Below are 18116 nucleotides of genomic sequence, written 5' to 3'. Positions count from 1 at the left end.
GAGGATATGTGGCATATTTCGGGTTAAGACTGCTACAACTTTCGCCCCAGCCTCCAAGTGCTCTTCCTCAATCGCAAACTATATCTCTCCGCTAAACATATTATATATTTTTAGTTTATTTATCTACCGTTTACGTATTATATACATATAGTTAATATATTATGTGCTTGCACGAGTTTAGATCATGGGTTCAGTAGACAGTATTTGAAGCAAGAAATCGAGATTCGAAATTCAACTGTGACACTGATAACTAGACATTGTCTGGCCTTCTCTTGGCCGATGCAGGACGTGTACACGTAGAATAACTTAGTGGGGCCTAGCTCCTCCAATGTATTGAAAAAAAAAATCATAATTCATAATCTACAATGTGTATGGTAAATTTTGGTCTACAATGATTACTTCCTCAATTAAGAGTTAAATTTTGCAGGTGTAATTTGGATTGAATCACATAATATTATATTTGGATGTTATACCAATTAAAAAGAGCCTGGGCTTATTGGTACACTATTCTTAAATTTAAATCCGAAAAAAAACTACTCCGTATATTTTAGATTGACAAAAAAATCTCATAATTACTATTCTTACATTGAATAAATTTTACTTATGTGTAATAGTCTATAAAGTCAAAATTCTATATTTATATATCGAATGGTTGCATTCGGGTTATACCAATAAACGTTGAGTCATGACATTATCTTTTTCAAAATACTACTCATACTGAATCATTGAGCTAAACTCATGCGACAGTCTTTTAAGTCTTGACTAATCAAGGACAATTCCCTTCAAAAAAAAAAAAAAAAGGGCAATTCAGTAAAGACACCAACACCTTCTTCTTCTTCACTTAAACCTCCGTAAAACCCACTGTCTGTCTCAAAGGAGAAAGGAGGGGGAAAGAGCAAAAATGGCCATTTCTCATCTTCTTCAGCTCAAATCAGCCTCTCATATCAACAGAATAGGTAAGAAATTAAAACCCATTTCATGAAATGTGATTTCCATCCACCTTCCTAGTTCGCAATTCCCCCTTTTCTCTCATTTTTTCAGAAAAAAAAAAAAAGTTAAATTTTTTTGCGCATATATTTATGTAAATATCATTCGTATAGGAATTCTAAGATCTAGAATACTGTACTCTTCATTGCCCTCTGATGGCAACAGCGACAAGAAGCCACAACCGAAGAAGTCAGAACTGGCGAAGCAGCAAAAAGCCCAAGCCGTGGAGTCATTTGTCAAGAAGTGAGCTTCCCTTTTGCTTATTAATTCTTTTTTTTTTTTTTCATTTATTTATTCCAAGTTACTGTCTACTGATCCAATATCTATTGCCAATGGAACCTTATATTCTTCAGCTTTGATTTCTCTGTGAAATTTGAGCTATGTTTGTGTAAATATGTTGAGGGAAAACTATCCTGCTTTTTATGAGTTTGACCTTGTTAACATGATCAAAGCTTAAGGTCCAAGTATTTAGGATTGAAATCCTTGAATCTTGTGTTTTGTATCACTTGACTTTGATATATTTCATGGAGTACTGTGATTGCTGCTTACATGTTTATGCAATTTACAAGTTAAAAGCACAAAAATCTCTGAAAGGTAGCCATGGTGCCTTTTAAGTCTTTAATATATGAAGAATCTGTAGTATGCTTTTATTGTGCATTAGAGGAACTTCTAAATTATGGTGGTTTCTACTTCAGTCAAGTTGGCTTGCTTTTTCATAAAAGTTTATTACTCCGTACTTTGGAAGGGAAATTAATTTGAATGTTTCATACTCGTCAATGAGGTGTTATCTTCAAATTGTCAAATGTCTTTTTAGTGTGCACTTGGGCATCCTCAACGTGGAATAATTGATATGAGCCAGTGAATTGTCTGATTCTTTAGCCTGTCCAAATATGTGTAGCAATCTCATATATAGATGATAAGAGGTTTGTCATTATTACTTTAATATTACTATATTACTTTTAAGTGAGTGGGGGGATTGTTTTTTTGAGTACTGTTGGCTCTGTTACAATGCAGTATCTGTTCATAACTACTTTCTCGCACAAAGAGTTTCAGCTGTGAATTTGATTATTTGAAGGGTGCGTATATGTATAAGTTTGTATCTGGAATCTGGATAGTAGATACCCTCGTTCCATGGCAATTAATATCTTTCTTCTTTTTCAATGATTCAGCCATATGTATTATATATTCTGAAGTCTTTTTGGAACATTAACGTGGTAGGTATATGGAGGAAAACGAAGGTACGTTTCCAAAATCAATGCACGTCCAGAATGAACTGGGTGGTTCGTGGCATAATTTGAAGGGAGTGCTTCAGATCATCAAGGATAAAATGATGGGAAAATTCGATGAAAGGAATAGCTCTGGTGCGCTTACCTCTACTTCTGATCCTGAAGTTTCCAGTGATATTCCGTCTCATAAAGTTGATAATAGTGGTGATGAACGTGAACCTCGAGTTCGTGAGCAAGTAGTTCAAGAAGGTACTACAACCGTTTCTAATAATGATGAACATGCTAACCCGAGAATGCCTAGTGTGGATGGGCAATCTTCCTCTCCAGAGGTGGTCAGTGCAACAGCCTTAGATAATCTGGACGAGCAATCTTCCTCACAGATATTTTCAAGATTAGTGAAAAATCTTCTGAATTCTGAAATAGCAAGGAAGGAAAGTAATCAGATAACAGAAAGTGAGGAAACATTATCAGACATTGTTTCGATGCCAAGTGAAGGTAACCCTTTCAGCCTAAGTACATATACAGAGACCGAAAGGGATAAACAGCCTTTGCTGTCTGATAATGCTCATGAGACGATAGAGTTAAAACATCACCTTGTTGACAGCATAAAGGATCAAACAGCAGAAATGATTGCCAATTCAATTAGTGATGCATATATACCTAGTTTTCATCAGCAATCAAGTGAACCTTCCAGGGATACTGATGTTCTAAGTTCTGATATAGAGGGCTTAATCGAATGTGTTAAGTTACTTCCTCAGTCGCCTGTTGATAGACCTCAGGAATCTATAAATTTTAACAAGAGCGATCATAGTAGTAGTAGAACGACAAAATTTGAGAAGAAAGAAATATCCGTATCTTCAATGCTTGATCAAGGAGGTCCGTCACTGGTCAATATACTAAAATCTGAGAAGAAAGCAGGAAGAAGCACAGATTCTCTCAATTACCCCTCCATGGTTGAAAAGAATGGCATAGAAGGTCCATTCACGAAACTTCTTGGAAATCTGAATATCTTGGATCAGGAAACAAGTTGTTCTGCTGCCCTTCACTGTAACACATCAAATGCACAAACACATGTTCTACCTCTGAGAGACAATTGTAATCCGAATAAGACACTGAATGCAACTTCTCTTCTGAAGGAGTCTGATCAAAACAAAGTGATAGTGAGGTTTTTGCCAAGAATGGTTGTATGTGAAGACATCATTGGTGCCTTCAAGGATTATGGGGATATTTCAAAGGTTGAAATTCCGGGTACTGAAGATGCTTTCTTTAAGGCTGCCTATGTTTATTTCAGGGTAAGTTCTTCATATTTGCCATAATTTGGAATTCTAATCCTACTTTCCTTACATTACATACTAATTAATATTTTGAAGCCAACTGGGAAAGCTGAGTTCTGAAGTTGGGCTGCATTTATTGCTTGTTAATTCCCATTTTCTGATCAACATTTTGGTGCTATTGTAGTCGGATGAAGGAAAGAAGAAAGCACTTGAAGGAACTGATGTGAAAGTGGGAAGTCGAACAGTAACTGTGGAGGCAGCTTCTTCCTTGAAGGATGTGACGAGGAAATCCATTCCTAATTTAATCGGCCTCCCAGATGTTCCCACTGCCCTAGTAAAGAATCCCAAGCGAACAGTTCTGATTAAGAATTTGGCTCGTGATACAAGGCCTCATCATATTGAAGACGCTCTTTATTTCTGCAAAAGCAAGATATCTCGATTTTTCTTGGGTTCATCAAGATCTGTTGCTTATGTGGAATTCGAGGTTAGTTTTTTTGTACTTTAGCAACTTGCATTGGAATCTGTCATCATCATTTCGCATTTACTTTTGAGAGAATTGAAGTGTTTAGCCTTCATTATAACTGGAACTGCTTTCTGACAGACAGAAGAGGGTAAAGAAAATGCTCTTACAAGACACTCGATCAATGTACTGCAAAGGAGATTACAAATCTTTAGAGTGGATGTCCCGAGAACTACAGTTGTAAGAATTTCAAACGTGGTCTCCATACCAATTAGAAAAGTGATCGCCCTTTGCAAATCCTTTGGAAAACTCAGGGGCGTTTCGCATAGAAGTGAAAACATAAAGGATGTGCACTTCAATCTTGCTGAATGGCCCAACATGGCAACGATTTTAAACAGGTAATTCCACACATGCCCTTTCTCTTCCCCCTCGTTTTTTTTTTTCTTTTTTTTTGAGTACTACTGACTCTGTTACAATGCAGTATCTGTTCATAACGGTCCTAGTTTCTTAAGTCACCTTTGTTCTTCATATTCCTAGACTGAACGGGTCTCAAATAGATGGTCAACGGTTAGTAGCACAACCGGCACCTGTGTATCCCCCAGATGTTCTTCTCGCTCTATGGAGTCAGCCAGAAGGGAGACGACATTTAAGAAGCTCAGTTCACAATCTGCTTATAAAGCTCAGGGAAAACGATCCAAGTGAAGCTGAAACTGCAGAACTCGTAAACAGTCTTTTTGAAGACACAGTAGAAATTTAATCTAAACTGTAATAATACCTTTTATCTCATCAAACATCTGGTTTATTTAGTTATACTGTCATCTCGATCGTCTCGTCCTAACCTTTCTCCTTTAACAGATAACTCTCTGGCAGGGCTGCTCTAACCACATGTCTGCATGATATTTTTGGACAATGTAAGATAGAATCAAAGGTGATTCATTCTTTTTTTGTTTTTTTTTTTTTGTTTTTGTTTTCGAAAACTACTAGGACTTCATTAGCCTTGGTATGAACATTAATGTGGTCTATTGATGTTTATTGATCATACAGAGAATAACAACAATTCTTTATACTAAAACACAATGATAAAAAAGATATTTAGAACTTTAGAATAATTGACAAATCTGCAGCCTTAAATTAAGACTTTTGAGGATACCTTTTAGGCTTTCTCCTCTTCACTGTCAATGATAGGGAAAGAATGATCAATATGCCCTTGATAAGATTAAATATATAGAGGATAAATATACTCGATTTAGAATAATGCTCGAATGAATTTAAACTTTGTTTTGATATTCTGATAATATGTCTTCAATAATATTAAGGAATTAATCTCGATACCTCTTATAGAGAATCTCAAACATATGTCACTAGACTACAATGTTCTTGCCTCCTTGGCGCATACACTCCATGTCCAATTGTGCATACAATATGAAGAAAGTTGGACAGAAGTATAAATTGCAACCATGGCACTGTCCAAGGTTCCATGGTGTAGTGGTTAGCACTCTGGACTTTGAATCTAGCGACCTGGGTTCGACTCCCGGTGGGACCTATTTGCAATGTCTAAGTATAATTTGCTCATCCTTAATTATATTTTATGTTGTTTGGAGTGTATATATACCTTGTTGGCTAATACATTCCACAAATATATATTCTTAGTGATGAATACATTATTGAAGGATTTAAACTCAATCTTTAAACCAAGAAAGGCTTATGCTTGATCATCAAGCTTAGAAGGGCTTGGACTTTATGTTGGAGCTTGACTCAATTAACTTGTAGTCCGATTAAACATACGATATAATCAAGTTTATGAACTTTTAATTCAAAAAGAGTAAAATATTTATTATTTTTACAAATCTGGTATATTTGACGTGACTTGCATGCAGTTTAATTCAACACAAGTTAATAATATGAGTAGATTCGAACTCATATATAACTAAATATTCTGATCTCAAAGTTCTTACCACTTAAATAAGATCTTAAAGTTCTTACACGTCTCAAAGGCGGCCCCCAATTGTTACTCAAGAAATTCTTTAAGAAAATCTATTTACTGTGCCAGTCTGTCGCATGGTTCTCTGTGATGGTAAAGCGGTGCTCTGATCTTTACTTTTTTATTTTTTGGGTCACCCTCGATCTTTTTGGTCTAAAAAAATTATTAATTTTACCAATTTAATAATATTAGCTTCTCAAAATATTAACTTATTATGTGCAATGCTCAATATATATATATATATATATATATATATTACCTAAATTAAGGTACTAAACATATTCTTTGAAGATATATATCATAAACCAAAAAGCAGCATTTAAGCTAGCCGGCCAATCTTGAAGGATGAGATGGATCGGAACAAGAATCTCATGCATTAATGCATTATATATATATTTCAATCTAAACAAGCTAAGGAATTTTACCCACTTTGAAGCTACCCTTTCTAATAATATATAAACAATTATTTGTTATTCTCTATATTATATGGTTTTGGCATCATTTCTGGTCCTTTAAATTGAAGGGCAGAAGGTATATATTATAGTGAGGGGTGAGGCATGAAAGAAGAGAGTGGGAGATCAATGGACATTAGTATAAAGGATTTGGCTAAGCAGCTTGAAGATTTTGCAAAGGTTAGAGACTGGGAGAAGTACCACAGCCCTAGAAACTTACTGCTAGCTATGGTAATTTTTTCTTTTCTTTTCTTATTTTCTCTTAATTTTGATTTAGTTAAAACCGTTACTGGAATGTGCGTTGTGGGTGAAACTCGTTTTGTAGCCCTAGCTGACAAATAGCTATATGTGTATTGAGTACGTATATATAGTTTCATTATTATCGTCGTTATGAACTTTTATCTGAGAAGAAACACATCGATCATTGGATTGTGTGCAGGTGGGTGAGGTGGGAGAGTTGTCAGAAATATTCCAGTGGAGAGGGGAAGTGGAGAAAGGATTGCCAAATTGGGAGGAATCAGAGAGAGAGCATCTTGGGGAAGAACTGTCTGATGTGCTTCTTTACCTCATCAGGTTGGCTGATATATGTGGCATTGATCTTGCAAATGCTGCCACCAAAAAAATCCTCAAGAATTCCATCAAGTACCCACCACCCCCACCCCCCAACAACCTCTGACTTTCATGCATGTCTCCTAGTATCATAATTTACGTTAGACTAATCTAAGTCTCTAGTGTCTCTGTTCAAGAGTCGTTGGAAGACGAGTCGACGACTAAAGGATCTTCATTATCTTATTTGAGCAGTTAGGATCTTTCAGTTGGAACAAGACTTTAAGGTGATCAGTTGAACCAACTGAGTGTCTACCAAGTTTTTCTAGGTTTTTGTCCATCATCACCACAGAGAATCTTTCATCTTTATGTCATCATGATGAAAATTAAAGTATGCCCTAATGCTTTTCTTGGTGCATGTACTCAAATATATTCATGAAATAAATTCTCATTTAATTTTATCCTATTCTCTTGAAGCTTCCACCTTTGATTCCTTAATAAATTAAGCATCTATTCCAGATTCCAAATATTATATTGACGAGATCTCTCGTTCCGGAGGGCTCTTTATACCTTGGCCCGACATGATTGTGGAGAGAGGTAAACCACGACAAATTAGTGACTTATTAGATGAGAGCATCATATCGGATCGATCAGTGTCGTGCTCACAATTAGAGGGTGAAACTTCTACAACTGTCAGGGTTCAATCATGTGTCTTTGCTTACAAAAGAACCAATTGAGTTATCCATGTTGGCTCCAAAAATATTATATCTTTACTTTATTTAAAACAGTAATGATTCATAAATTGTGAATATGAGCTTGAGATGGGTCTTGAAGACTTGGAAGATTTTGATGAAAATTAAAGATTTTGATAACTACAAAGTTAAAGTGGACGACATTGATTCCTACGTGCAATTGAATTTTCTATTTAAAAACAAAAGTTTCAATAACGACGTATCGTAAATCAACAAAGTAGTTCTGTTAGATCATAAAGTTATATATTCGTCGGCAAATTACTATTTTATGCTTTTTCTAAATATACACTTCAATTACCAAGACTATGTGATCTAATGGTATCCGGGTTGGACTTCCATTTGGAAGATTATGAGTTCGAGCCTCAGTGGAGGCGTTATTGGTTCTTTGTGTTTCAGTAGGTTGAGAAAGTATATGAACAGATACTACAATGTAATAGAACCCCAGTAGCTTTCAAAAAAAAAAATATACACTTCAATTTTTTAACCTTTTCTTCAGAAACAACCACTAATTGAATGGTTGTGTCATCGAAAGAAAAAGAAAAAGAAAAACAAAATATATATATATATACCCAAAAAAAAAAAAAATACATATTTTCCATTATATTATGAACTGCCACCCGATTCCTCCTCATCTCTAGTCATTGCAATCCCAGGTACTTTCTTTCTTTCTTTCTTTCTGCATTTTTTTGTCCAATGACTTTAACTCAAATTCATGGTGAAAAAGAAAAACTCAAATTCATGGTGAAAGTGATTAATTTACCGTGTTTTAACTCGTGATGGGTATGTTATTTTAGCAATGACGAATGAATATGAACGTTCTTGATTTGATACAAATAACATTATTTTTCTATATGTCAATGTTCATTAGTTGTTACATGAATTCTATGTTTTCAGTTTCATTAATTCTTTGTCAAATATGAATGGATTTTTTGATCATTCTTGATTGATCTGTGGGGATTTGATTGCAAATTAAAAGTGGGAGTGTAACAGGAAATTAAAAAGATGGAAGGTGGAACAGTGTTTTCCCCAGCTCTGGAAGGAATGAAGCATGTCAAGTCTGAAAATGGTGACTTGCTCACCAAGCAATTCCTAGATGTCTGCAAACTCATCTTGCCTATCCTAGGTATCTTTTGTTTTCAATCAATATAATCTGTGGTTGATGTAATTAAAAAACTAGGTTTTAATCCTAGTCCCTCCAAAATTTATCTGACTCCCTTTCAAATCTCTGCTGCCAGATAAATTTGGAGCTGCCATGGCTGTGGTGAAATCTGACATTGGTGGGAACATTTCAGTAAGAAATGCTTTTTTCCTTTTCAGTTTTAGCATACTATAAGTTTTTCGGGGCAACCCAACCAAGCTGGTCGGACAATTAGTTTGGTAATCACGAGACTTTCTGTTGGCCTTCTTGGTTTGAGCTGACCTGCTATGGGCAACGTAAACTGGTTTACCTAGTCCTCTGTTGGCTAGGGTCATAAGAGACTTCACTCAAAGGGCACCTTCGGGTGGCCTTCTTCGAGACGGTCAGCTATAGACAACCTAGACTCTGCCAGCTAGGGTCACAAGGCAGGCGGGTTTTACTATGAACATATTTTCGGGTAGCAGCCGTGGGTTGTCCCATAAATCGAAGTATAAGTTTTTCAGTATGGAAACTTTGTTTTACTTTGAGCACTTTTTGACAGTAAAACCTTTAATTTAGTTCTGCTGTGACATTAAGATGTAAAATGATTTCTTGACACAAATCTGTTTCCTGGCAGAGGTTGGAATCGAAATATGGGACGAATCCAACCAGATTCAACTACTTGTACAGTTTCGTACAGGCAGAAATCGAAACAAAAACTGCAAAATCATCATCCAGTTGCACCAATGGTCTTCTCTGGCTCACAAGGTCCTGCAAATCCTTTCTTCTGCCTATTCACACAACTTCATCATTCCCAGTTTCTTCATAGAACTTTAACCATATAATCCCCGCGCTTTTGTTGATGCTGCAGAGCAATGGATTTCATCGTGGAGCTGTTTCGCAACCTGGCTCTGCATCAGGACTGGTCTATGTCACAAGCCTGCACTGATTCCTACTCCAAGACCTTGAAGAACTTTCATGGTTGGCTCGCGAGCTCAAGCTTTTCGGTACATTCTTGATGACTGCATTGTATTATATATCCGATAAACCAGCTTTGATTGTCAAGCTAGATAGGTTGCTTGTTTGTCTATGTGAATTGAAGCATGTGCTCCATCTCAACTAAAAGTCTAAGCTGATAGTTGCTCTGATACCAAATTGAAGCATGTGTTCCATCTCAACTAAAAGTCTAAGCTGATAGTTGGATTGCACATTTATGTTTATATATATTATATGCTCAACAATGTGAAATGTATGAAATTTTAAGGTTGCAATGAAGCTTGCACCAGATAGGAAGAAGTTCATGGAGGTGATGGGTGGAAGTGGGAACATCAATGCGGAGATGGAGAAGTTCTGCACAACGTTTTCACCAATACTTCAAGAGATCCACAAATTTTTGGTAAGATCAAAGGTTTTTCAAGCTCCTTCGAGTTATATTCTTGGGATCGGAAAATGGTATATTTGGTCCGTAAGTTATATCCTAGATATGAATCAATCCTTTAATTATTGTTATGTCTATTTTTGATCCTTCAGTTAATTATTTTGGAGTTAGCGGTTTTGGTCTTTTTTCATTAATACTCATTAGTTTTGGACCCAAAAAAAAAAAAGCCTAAATGGTAGGGGATATATATAGAAAATTGATTTCTTATCACATTAAAAATTGAACTGTCACCGTATCCGAAGTTGGCCAAGCTATTGACTTTGTAATCATAAGGTTACAAGTTCGACCCCAACAGAAACGGCTTATTGGTCATCTTGGTTTAAGCCATAGGCCAGTTATGGGTAACCGGCTGATTTATCTCGTGGTTCATTGACGGCTAGAATCTCAATGTACACGCTCAGGTAGTAGCTCCGAGTTTTCATCATCACTCGAAAAATGAATATTTATTCGTCGTCCCCCTTGTAATATGGGTCATGGTCCACAATATAATTTGCCAGATAAGTATAATGTTATTAAATTTGTTTGTTTTATATATATGATAAATGATATTTTGGTGCAGGCCAGCGTTGGCGTGGACGATATGAAAGCTTCATGATGGACTTCATTATTTTCTTCTTCAAGTAGACATTTAATTTTATTCTAGCTAGATCCATTTTATATTCATTGGGCTTCTATTTTATTGAAATATTCTAGAATACTATATGATATGATACTTTGTAAAGAGCAAAATAGGTTAATAACGTCAAATGAAAATATTGGATATTTGTTAATTTGAATATATTTGCTATTTTTGGACCATGATATCATGTCGCACAATATTGTAGAGGGTTATTATTGTCAAAATAGTTACCTAGGAAACAACTTTAATTTATTATCTACATTTTCCCATGCTTGTGTAGTCTCATTCCAATTGAGTCTTAAATATTTTATATGTAAGATTGAAAAGATTGTTTTATTAGTGATTTCGTTCTTTTATTTGTGTATGTGTTTATATATATACACGCACATATACAACACGCACACATACGATATCTGAGAATGCTTAGCTCAAAACTGTTTAATATGACACACATGAATGAGTTAATCTTCCATCCTTATAGTTATATTAATTTATTAGTGTTGCTTTTTTATTTTCAAGTCAACTAGAAATTAAAAATGAACCAAACATCTAAATTAGAGTAATTAGTCAATTTCATAACGAACTAACCCGAGTTGCATATAGCCCAGGCTTGGTGCATAGCACACTCCAAAAATTCGACCAAAATTTTAAAATAAAATTTATTATAAAATCTTATTTCAAATTTATTCTTACTATTATTATTTTTATTGTTATGCATGTGTCACATTTTAAAAATGAAAATTTTATTATTTCACTTTTATGTCAACCTTCTTTATCATGCAACAGTTTTTAAAGAAGGTTAATTAACATATAATGTTGCATGATATTTTTTTACAAAATGTGTCACACACTTTTATAAAATAATATGCTAACCGTTTTTGTGTGTGTGTGTGTGTCACATTTTAAATAGTGTGACACACACTCAAAATGTGTAACATATAATGTTGCATGATACGTTTTGCAAAATGTGGCACATACTTTTATAAAATTATATGTTTAATAATCTTCTTTATGTGTGTCACATAGTCAATAGTGTGACACACACTCAAAATGTGCAACATATAATATAACGTTGAATGATATATTTTTGCAGGCCTATATATGAAAGCCTCATGGTGGACCTGATTATATTCTTCCTCAATTATGAATTTTATTGCAGAACCATTTAACATTCACTATAGGGTTTCTCTTAAATTCACCTAAATTAGTAAATTCTAATGGGAAGTTCTAAAACACTATATATATGATGTGATCATGTGATACTATGTAAAGGGTAAAAATGCATGGGTGAATAACATCAAGTAAAAATATTGTTTCTTGTTAAGTTTGAGTTAGTACTTTGGATAGTTGTATTATTTTTGAGCTATCATGTCATATGATGTTGTAAAAAGTTAATTATGATCAACAAAAATCAAATTCTTTCTATATATCTTTCTGTAAATCAAAGTATCAAACATTATTAATAGTGCAACCCCCATCCGATTTGGTCACACATTTAATTTAATAACCACAAAGTTTCAAGTTCAACTTTTTATGAGAGACATTTATTGACTTCCGTTAAGCTATATATGACAACGTATTTAAACATTATTCAACCCACGTTTTTTTTATTGATAATTGATATGGTCGTCCAAGAGCCAACATGTTGAGAATGGTGACCAATAATGTTATGTGGTTGTAATGACAATCTCACCGAGACCAAGTTGCTTCTGTATTGACTCCATATGTCCATCACATTCATTATCTACATAAAGCAACTTAGGTGGGTGGGTATGTAACTATCAGGGTGCATATGACAATCTGTCATGACTATATATATATATATAAGATTAAGAATCTTTTGATAACAGTATCATAGAAGAGAAATAAGAATCAATTTTAGATTTACATCTGTAAAAATTTGACATGTCTGATCAGTCCCTAAGTTATGGTTCTTATGCCTACAATTGAAGGTTTTTTTCTTCCCCAAGCTCTGAAATCTCCCACTTCCGTTAGATATAAGAAGAAAATAATGACGGTTGAGCAATGAGTTTCAACATAAGAAGGAGATTATAATTTGAAATTCCTATTTTAACCCTCTATTATTAAATTGTTTTTAAGTTTTCCGTTAGCTGCAGATAAAACATCAACGCTAGGGATCAAACTCGCCACTTTGCTCATAACTGAGAGACTAAACTCGGATACTGCCATAACTTAGGGACTGAGTCAAAACTTGGTTATAACTCAGGGACTAAAGATGCAATTTTTCTAACTTGAAAACTTAAATATGCAATCTTTAACAACTAAATATGCAAACTTGATAAATTTTATAAAATCAACGAAAAAGTTAAATTTTAAATCTAAATTGTAAATGCTAGACTTTAAGCAGCAAAAAGTGAACCACTAAACCAAATAAAACTAAAAACTCATGTCAAACTCTAAAATCGAAAGCCTAAAAGTAGAATGCACTTTTGCAAGTGCAATCTTTTAATACTAAATAAACAAAATGTTAATACTTAATGTGCAAAATGTTAATGTTAAATGTAGCGCAGCAAACTTGAAAAAGTATGAAAATTGCAGATTTTAGTGTTCAAGTTTGCATAATAAAATTGATGATAATTATGAAAATGTCATCATATTTTTATAAAAACAATTGATATGATCCGTCCAACTTCTGCAGATTCAATATATATATATATATATTAGTTGCATGCATGCCACATATTATAAGGCCAGGATTGACCAAAATATATATCTTTGAAGCCCTCATGTTTTGTTGATGTCATAGCAGTATACTTTTTCTGCTGGACCATAACTTTTTTATTTTTTAAGCAATGATTTTCACTTATACTATGTACTACATGCTTGCGGCTTGTCGACTTGTCGTAACCTTTTCACAATAATTAACAGCCGTCAGATAATAAATAAATAAATAAATAAATAAGTCAACTTACTAGTTACTATTTGGTCGAAAAGTCAGCTCACCACTTGGTCGATGATCACAAGAAAAATAGTTATAAATTCTATACATAAATAAATATTTGAGATGTTTTATGGTGTCAATAATACTAATTATAAATTTATAACAAAATGTACTATTTTTGTTATATAGGATATTACAAGAGTATCGATCAGTGATGGTATTATTAATATTCAATATAATTATATATTTTTTAAAATGTGAAGCCTTAGCTTATGATTCTAACTCTTAAAGGATTATGTGGAGGTAAATTTATCTTTTCTGTCAAATGACTACAAAGATGTTGACTCAAATCGAGAAGCTAGATCAATAAGCAATTCTCATAAATAAAATCTTATGATCATTAAACTAATTATTTTCCAACTAATTTGACTGATTTCTACTAATTTATTTCTTATAATTAAATAACTTGTTGATCCAATGACCCTTAGCTTGTGGCATAAACCGACTTCATGCCCCTAAAAGACAATAAGACATAATAGAATTAGGGGTTACGTTTGTGTGAGACCGTGTCATGAATTACGATCCGTGATACGGATCAGGTTAATATGAAAAATGTAATACTAATAAGAAATAAAGTATTTGTTACTCATAAGGGAAATTGTAATATTTTTTTAGAACAAATGTAATACTTTTAATCAAAATGTAAAAGTATTATATATTTTTTGTTCAAAAATATTATATTTTACCATATAAGTATATTATATTTTTTCAATATAAATATTACATTTGATATTGACCCGATCCGTCTCACAAAAAGAATCCGTAAAACGGTCTCATACAAAATTTTGCCCAAAATTAATTTTTTTTTTAAATTTAATATAACTGCTATAAGATAATATATTATAAACATATTAAACATTATTATGCATCCGGATTTGGTGAATGCGTACTAATCTCAAATCATGTAATTAATGCAATTGTTTCGTCACAAAAAAATTTGTCTATTTTTTAGTATGGCACGAAATATTACTTATTTATTTCATTTGTATAAAAAAAATACTCATTCCGTCCTATTTTATTTGTCTGATTCGATTAATGAGGCTTGATTGAAATTAATTAATTTTTTATAATATTAAGTTTAGTATTAGTATATAAAATTTATATATTTAGAAACTACATTAAAAGTACTATTAAACACAAAACAAAATCAAATTTAAAAAATTAAAATTACAAAAGAAAAAAGTTGATTTGACCAGTAAATAGTAATTAAATAGGACAGAGGGAGTAGTGATTTTAGTTAATGGTGCATAAATTTAACCCTAACGTCAATGATCATTAGAGATGGCAATTAATGTGGGTTAGACCTACTTGGGTTGGCATGGCCCAACCCACATAGGTTGGTTGAAGATTAAAGTCATAACATAAGACACAAAAAATCATAATATAAGATATATACATATGTTATATATTTATTTATTTTTTATATTTAATTTAGATACATAATTTATGTTTATAGATATAGAATTTTACAATACAAGACACAAAAATTCATAACACACGACATAATTATTAATTTTTCACATTAGCTAAAAAAATCAATTTTTGGGTGGGACAACAATACAACACGGAAGTTAATTGGACCTATGAATGCATATTATATTGTTTTGACAAGATATAAATGTAAGCGAGTTGTTCATAATTATTAATGCGAGTTGTTCACATGAATTAGGTAATAGCTCACCATTATGTCATTCGTTTAACTCTCCAATGAACCTCACAAGCCTAGTACGTGGAAAATGCTAGTTGCGTTTAGGAGAGAAATTTTCTATTTTTATAAAGCAATAAAAAATTATTGTTACAAAAATAAAAATATATATGTTTATTTGTATTAATATTCAATTTGAAAATGAAAAGTTAGAGAATTGAAGTATATTTCTATAGGAAAGTATTACTTTCACAAGTCGCAATTGTATCTTTCAGTAATTGGCCATCACCCACTACCACTAAATCAACGACTCTAAGTTGGTGTTACATATGTTTTTTTTTTTTTTTTTTTTTTTTTTTTAAGTCTTTATTGATATATTTTTATAACTATTTTTAAAGTTCACGGAATAAATCAAACTTAAAATCTTACAATTCTTAGGTCAAGTGTTGACTAAGTCGGCTAAGGCTGCCCACAATTTTGAAGGCTCTTAAATAATAGGATGTGGATATTCACCATATTTTTATTCAAATTAATCGCCTTCATGGCTTGTCAAATCTAATTAACTTATACACCAATTCATATGTGCAGGATTCCTTTTCTAAATTATAAATGAGATAATGATACCACTCAATCAAATATTATTCATTTTATAATTATAATTATATATATATATATATATATATATGTAGGAATGATGTTATGATTTCTTTAAAGAAAAAGTAGAAAAAAAAAAAAGTTGGAGCCCCAGAGTTTGTATGCTAGTAAGTACAGTTAGTATATTGTGTTATAAAAATACAATATTACAATTTCTTGATATTTATAATAGTATAAGATTTCAGTTAATATGGGTTGAGTTGGTACGTTACTCAATCTATATTATTACTTAAAGAGAATTAAATATTTTTTACTTGTCAGGGAACGCAATTATTTTAAAATCATAAGAGACTGTTTTGTTACTCTTTTAATTGACAAAATTTATAGTAAAAGTAAAATTCGAAAAAAAAAAAAAAAAACTTTTCACTTAGAATGAGGGATTATTTTTGTGCATTTAATTGCATCTTAACAAAAAGTCAAAAACAAATACATTCAATCAAAGTGGGGATACCAAGCCTATTAGGTTTGTTCCCTTAAAGGGACACCCAACCCTAATGTACCAATAAGTGATTTTTTTTTTCCATTTAAGTGATATTGCTCCACCTAACCAAACAAGTGATTTGACATTTTTCAAAGTAACATTTTATACTGTACTTTGATTTATTATATTGAAATCTACCGTTATTATTTAAATGTGTATTTTGAGTGAAATTTGTCTTATAATTTTAATTAATAAAGAGCTACAAAAAGATAATTTATTTTTTTTTTATAATTGACTGACTCAAATAAAAAAAAAAAAAACTGATAAACAACTTTTACAAGAAATTGAACGTTTAATACTTATATCAAGTAAAATTAGAACTGTGACATTATTATAAAATATAGATCTCTATCAGCTAGCCAAGTAACTGGTCCTAGCACTTAAAGAAATCAAATTTCAACATAATATTTTCATTAATTTATTGAAATTAATCCATCTGCAATTTCTTGTAGAAGGTTCTTGAAGTACAAAACTAAACCATTTTGCAATAATTTTTTTTTTTAAAACCATTTTGCAATAATTAATTTCTTCTACAAGTCTCTTGAGTCTTGACGTGTATGTCTAGGCATGGAAACTTGGCAAATTTCTTGTGTTTGCAGCCTAGATTATACCAATAATTGAAGATTATAAGTTTTTTTTTTTTTTTTTAATTGAACCAATAATCCAAAACCATGGGAATCCAAAGCACCATTGTATTTTCTACAACTAACTTAACCAAATCCTTGGAATATGTTAACCACCATAACAATTAACAAACCTCATTATCATCACTATCACACCCTTCCAAATGCAGACGTAAATTGTGACAAGTATTATAATTAATTAACTATATATGTATATGATTACACATTACCATTTATGCCATGAAGATTGATAGAGGAAATAATTAAATCATTAAATTCATACCTATTTTTTTTTCTTTGGTCATCTTTGGTAGGATTATATTCGAACTTATATCTATACGGATAGGTCAGTTGGTCTCAAGTGATAAATTGTTGACAGTAACTCAGAATTAAGATTTAGGAGCTACAGTGTGAGAGTCACACCTAATGTGGTAGGCATCGACCAAACACTGGTTCTTCCACCTAAGAGGTTGCGAAGTCATCGCAATTTATCCTTCCAAGTTCCACCATCTTGTCGGACTAGGTTGAAAAATAATGTTGCCTTTTACGGGCAAGGATTCAAACTTGCACCCTACAAGAGCTAGCAAATTAAATCAAAGTCTCACAGTTTATTTTAAATTGATTGATCAGTTAAACTATGCCCCGAGACAATAAATAGAAATGTTGAATTGTAGCTTTAGGGTATCTAATGTACTGTTTGTTATAAATAGTAATGATTGTGGACATTATTATGTAACGGTTTCCTTTATGTCTCCATTATTGTATTCCGTTACACTTGTTATTATATATATGTCATTCTAATGTAATGATCATAGGTGTGGTATAAAGGAATAAGAAACCCTCTATTTTGTCTCTACTCTTCTTCTTGTTCTTACTGTTCTTCACGAGCTAAAGGCCTG

General features: G+C 32.6%; 3 protein-coding genes, 1 long non-coding RNA gene and 1 other non-coding gene across 8 annotated transcripts; all 5 read left to right on the top strand.

Moving 5' to 3' along the window:
* The first annotated feature begins 804 nt into the window (after positions 1-804).
* Positions 805-4893, top strand: LOC109175289. Its single transcript, XM_019324527.1, has 7 exons — positions 805-956; positions 1101-1230; positions 2206-2521; positions 2576-3505; positions 3672-3971; positions 4089-4345; positions 4485-4893. The coding sequence occupies exons 1-7, from the start codon at positions 902-904 to the stop codon at positions 4702-4704; spliced, it is 2208 nt and encodes a 735-aa protein (XP_019180072.1). The 5' UTR covers positions 805-901; the 3' UTR covers positions 4705-4893.
* A 367-nt stretch (positions 4894-5260) lies between these two features.
* Positions 5261-5759, top strand: LOC109175292. Its single transcript, XR_002053271.1, has 2 exons — positions 5261-5540; positions 5668-5759. It is a non-coding gene; the product is annotated as an uncharacterized LOC109175292 (long non-coding RNA).
* TRNAQ-UUG lies at positions 5419-5490 on the top strand. Its single transcript has one exon. It is a non-coding gene; the product is annotated as a tRNA-Gln (tRNA).
* Positions 5760-6397: 638 nt separating the features above from the next.
* On the top strand, positions 6398-7392 carry LOC109175291 (dCTP pyrophosphatase 1-like). Its single transcript, XM_019324533.1, has 2 exons — positions 6398-6611; positions 6820-7392. Exons 1-2 carry the CDS (start codon positions 6486-6488, stop codon positions 7054-7056), a joined length of 363 nt encoding a protein of 120 aa, XP_019180078.1. The 5' UTR covers positions 6398-6485; the 3' UTR covers positions 7057-7392.
* Positions 7393-8275: 883 nt separating this feature from the next.
* Positions 8276-10997, top strand: LOC109175290 (glycolipid transfer protein 1-like). Of its 4 annotated transcripts, none has more exons than XM_019324528.1 (7): positions 8276-8331; positions 8655-8801; positions 8914-8969; positions 9433-9563; positions 9667-9802; positions 10060-10191; positions 10793-10997. In XM_019324528.1, the coding sequence occupies exons 2-7, from the start codon at positions 8681-8683 to the stop codon at positions 10826-10828; spliced, it is 612 nt and encodes a 203-aa protein (XP_019180073.1). In that variant the 5' UTR covers positions 8276-8331; positions 8655-8680; the 3' UTR covers positions 10829-10997. The 4 variants fall into 4 exon arrangements, with proteins under 4 accessions (XP_019180073.1, XP_019180077.1, XP_019180075.1 ...); XM_019324532.1 differs by having other exon boundaries at positions 8296-8331; positions 8669-8801; XM_019324530.1 differs by having other exon boundaries at positions 8307-8331; positions 8661-8801.
* The last annotated feature ends 7119 nt before the right edge of the window (positions 10998-18116 follow it).

Source organism: Ipomoea nil, unplaced genomic scaffold (genome assembly GCF_001879475.1).
Source record: "Ipomoea nil cultivar Tokyo-kokei standard unplaced genomic scaffold, Asagao_1.1 scaffold0688, whole genome shotgun sequence".
NCBI lineage: Eukaryota > Viridiplantae > Streptophyta > Magnoliopsida > Solanales > Convolvulaceae > Ipomoea > Ipomoea nil.
Note: the sequence above shows the minus strand (reverse complement) of the source record. Positions and strands in the feature narration are given on the sequence as shown.

Coding starts and splice junctions, on each gene's coding strand:
- LOC109175289 (XM_019324527.1), top strand. CDS start 902: ATGGCCATTTCTCATCTTCTTCAGCTCAAATCAGCCTCTCATATCAAC. Junction 1,231..2,205: donor GTGGAGTCATTTGTCAAGAA/GTGAGCTTCCCT, acceptor TTAACGTGGTAG/GTATATGGAGGAAAACGAAG. Junction 4,346..4,484: donor ATGGCAACGATTTTAAACAG/GTAATTCCACAC, acceptor TCATATTCCTAG/ACTGAACGGGTCTCAAATAG.
- LOC109175291 (XM_019324533.1), top strand. CDS start 6,486: ATGAAAGAAGAGAGTGGGAGATCAATGGACATTAGTATAAAGGATTTG. Junction 6,612..6,819: donor GAAACTTACTGCTAGCTATG/GTAATTTTTTCT, acceptor GATTGTGTGCAG/GTGGGTGAGGTGGGAGAGTT.
- LOC109175290 (XM_019324528.1), top strand. CDS start 8,681: ATGGAAGGTGGAACAGTGTTTTCCCCAGCTCTGGAAGGAATGAAGCAT. Junction 8,802..8,913: donor ACTCATCTTGCCTATCCTAG/GTATCTTTTGTT, acceptor CTCTGCTGCCAG/ATAAATTTGGAGCTGCCATG. Junction 9,564..9,666: donor GGTCTTCTCTGGCTCACAAG/GTCCTGCAAATC, acceptor TTGATGCTGCAG/AGCAATGGATTTCATCGTGG.